This window comes from Opisthorchis viverrini (genome assembly GCF_000715545.1).
Source record: "Opisthorchis viverrini unplaced genomic scaffold opera_v5_132, whole genome shotgun sequence".
Lineage (NCBI taxonomy): Eukaryota > Metazoa > Platyhelminthes > Trematoda > Opisthorchiida > Opisthorchiidae > Opisthorchis > Opisthorchis viverrini.
In genome coordinates, this window is record NW_008751789.1 from 119,199 (window position 1) to 122,486 (window position 3,288).

Here is a 3,288-nt window from a genome sequence, read left to right on the forward strand (position 1 = left end):
TGAGTGTCGCGGGACACTCTCCAGTATAGCTCAATGGATCGCTGAGGTGCGCAAACCGTCACACCACGGTAAGATCCAGTCTCTTCGTGACGGTGAAACTCTCCGGCGATAGATGAATTACTGCCGCTTCATAGGCTGCGCTGGTTGGGATATGTAATGCGCATGCCGGAAGACCGTCTGCCTCACAGTGCTTTTTTTTCCAGCCCTGTGCTGACTGGAAGCGATCGAAAGGTGGATGGTGTATGACCTGGCAACGAAGTACGAAAACACCAACCAGTAAACTTAGTCGGGTGGGCAACGGCCGCCTCTCTGCATGGAGTACCCGGGACTCAAATCACCAGCGGTTAATGACACTGGCAGAAATGGCCCAATCGCGCACTCAGTGGCGCTCATGCATCAAATCTTTCGCCTTCACTGCTTAGTTACCCAATCTCCTGACAAACTGCACATGACTTCACTTGGTTGTACGTCCCTTATATCCGTTTTCCGGTGATCGAAACTGTAGCGGCTGGAATCATTCTGTCCATGGTTCACGGGTTATAGACGATACATTGAATTGAATTGGCTTTTCATGCATTAGCAATGACATGACATCGTTAATGACCCTGTGGTCATTCTTCCCTGAGGGTACTCAATTTACTCTCGAAGTTTTCCCAGGTTCATCGAATGGGCTTCAAAATATTCTAAGTGCGACTTTTTCTGGGGTACTAAATCCGCATAAGGATCTCCCTTTTTGAGGACTGTGGCGTACCGCTCTAGATCTGCTTTACCGCTGCTCTTGTATGTGCGATTTCCGGTCTCATGATTGAGAGAATGAACCCTATTTTCCACATTCTCACATAAGCATACTAATGTCTAGGGGCAGTGGCCGAGGCACATATCAAGCGCTCTTCGTAAGTCTGTTTCTCCTTTCCTACAATGTACATTGATCGTGATTTTCTCTGCAGTAGAACATATCCCGGAGTACTTGACTAGGTTTAACCTCACCCCACAGTCTTCTATCTCCCGATCAATCTCGGCTTTCATCTCTTACCGAAGTCTGTCTACACAAACTTAGAAACAGAAAGTCTTTTGATATGGATATCCTAGGGATACATATGAGTGCTGCATATAGCGGCGTTGCCTCTAAAACTACGTTTTCTCCTCGCACCGTTTCCAAAGAAATCAGCGAAAACTCTGAGTACAACGGCTCTGGAGTGCTTCAGTGTATTTACGTGCTCGCTTCTATCTTCTTGTCAGCAGCTACCCGCTTTCGTTCCAACCAATGTGAGGAATTAATCACTGACCTAATGTTTCTAACACTATGCTCACTATACTCAAAATCATTCTTAACATTTAAGTGAACACAGCATGTTAGGAGGTTTTGATTTGAAGTTATAGGATGAGCGGAGAGATTAATCTTTCGGCTTGGTGACTTCATTGACATTTAGCACTACTAGGGAATATCAGTTAAACTTAATCGCTTTTGATTGGAAGATGTTAAAAGCTTGATCCGTGTGTTTTGTGGACTGATCACCTTGCGTTTCGAATTGTAAGACTGTTGTAAGAGTGGTGAGGTGTTAAGGAATAGCGTTCACAGTGTTTTGCCCATTACAGGCTTCTTTTCTTTACTTCAGCACAACCTTGACCCATTTCACAATCATGAATTCGGACACTGGTGAAGAACAGTTCACACTTGAACAGTTTGTTGAGGACTCTTCAAATATTATCCCCTCGTCGGAAATCGATCCTCCTCCTCCGGTCATCTGTCATGTGCCTCCATGCAAATCATCCGACCTCTGCATCCCAGAAAGTGAAACGGTCAATAGTGAGGCCGCTAGGCTGAGCATCGCTTCTGATTTGAGTCTAGAGGACTCCACTCCCGAAACGAAAAAGTCCGAGCGCACATTTACCCAGGCGGATGGTATGTTTTTACTCGACTGTCTGCAATATCTGTGTACTGTTTCAGATTTTCAGGACCTTTCAAAAGAAACTGAGTACGAATCGGCTACACAGGTCCATTCAGGTTCGTTATGCCATTCTTATAATCTACCTTTCTCCCCCCTGTTAGAACTGAATTCCGAAAACTCCAACGGGTACTCGTAGGTTCTTGTTTTTCGTTAAACTCTGTTTCATTTCATCAAAAAGGATTTACCGCATTGGAAAGTCAGCAAATCAAGATCATTTACCTGTGAGTTATCTTCATCGGTGTCGTTATCCTGTATTTTTGCAGGTCTTTCTATCAGTAGTTGGGTATGAGCATTGATTAGCGGTGTACTTTTATCCACGAGTCTGTCTGACTTCACAAATAAACGTGTGTCAAGCATGACACCCTTCCAAAAGTTCAGCTCATTTGACCTGTTGGCTTCTTAGTCTGTGATAGGATCTACTTTCGAAAACCGAATCTATGCTACCAGTTTGTCTTTTCCCTGGTTAATTGCATACTCATTTATGAAAACACCGGGCCATTTTCATACATTTTGAGTTCAAGCACATGTTGCATATGATGTCTAATCGTGAAAACGCCCTTGCACATATCCATAAAACCCGATGTTACTGTATTTGAATGGGATTTGGCAGTGTACGTCCAATATTTAGGAATGACCGTTTCTGACAACACATTCCAATCTGGAAGGAGGCGCGAATCCCGTGGGTTACAATTCAAAAATTGTTGGGGAATACCAAATACCTAGCTACACCTACGCGTGATTATTTTATGGTTAACAGCAGCCAATACACCGAGTCGAAGAAGTTTCATGATAAATTAGGCGGAACCACCGCTTATTTTACCCATACATTCTCGTCCTCGTTTTCCCATACCTGTGCAGTCGAATCAGCTTTGGTGCCAGAGCGTACTACTGCCTGATGAGGATTAAGGGGTGAGATGGCCTAAAGCTGCCACCTTGACGTGGTGGTCGGGCTTGAGTGCTGCAATGATCCCGCGGGCTACACTGGCTGGAACTTCGTTCCACAAGGTCCAACCAAGCCAGGAAGGCCAAAGAGGATCAGCCAGACCAAGAGCAGCAAGACCCCGCACTACGAGTAATCGTGGTACGAGGCGGTCTGGGGGTAAAGTCGTACTGTCCTCTGCGACAGGAGTGTGAAGGCAGTAAGGTGTTTCCCCCAGGCGACCAGCATGTCCATATTTATGGAAGCAGCGATGCTGCCTTCCCCCGAGGAAGGACGGGTTAGAAAAGGTCGGCCCCAAAAACCGCACACTCCGATCGCCCAACGGTTGACCGTGACCGCCGGCGCATTATCCAATACGGTCGAAATACTTTTAAAACCAAAGAGCCCGGTGCTGCTCAA

General features: G+C 45.8%; 1 protein-coding gene across 1 annotated transcript in view; it reads left to right on the forward strand.

Moving 5' to 3' along the window:
* Window positions 1-448: 448 nt before the first annotated feature.
* The window catches only part of T265_14026 (hypothetical protein), a gene marked incomplete at both ends in the record, with an annotated part of 13,325 nt that continues 10,485 nt past the window's right edge, over window positions 449-3,288 (forward strand). The window contains one exon of the mRNA XM_009171696.1: window positions 449-481. Within this exon, the coding sequence (XP_009169960.1) occupies window positions 449-481 (33 nt within the window). The remainder of the gene's footprint in view (window positions 482-3,288) is intronic.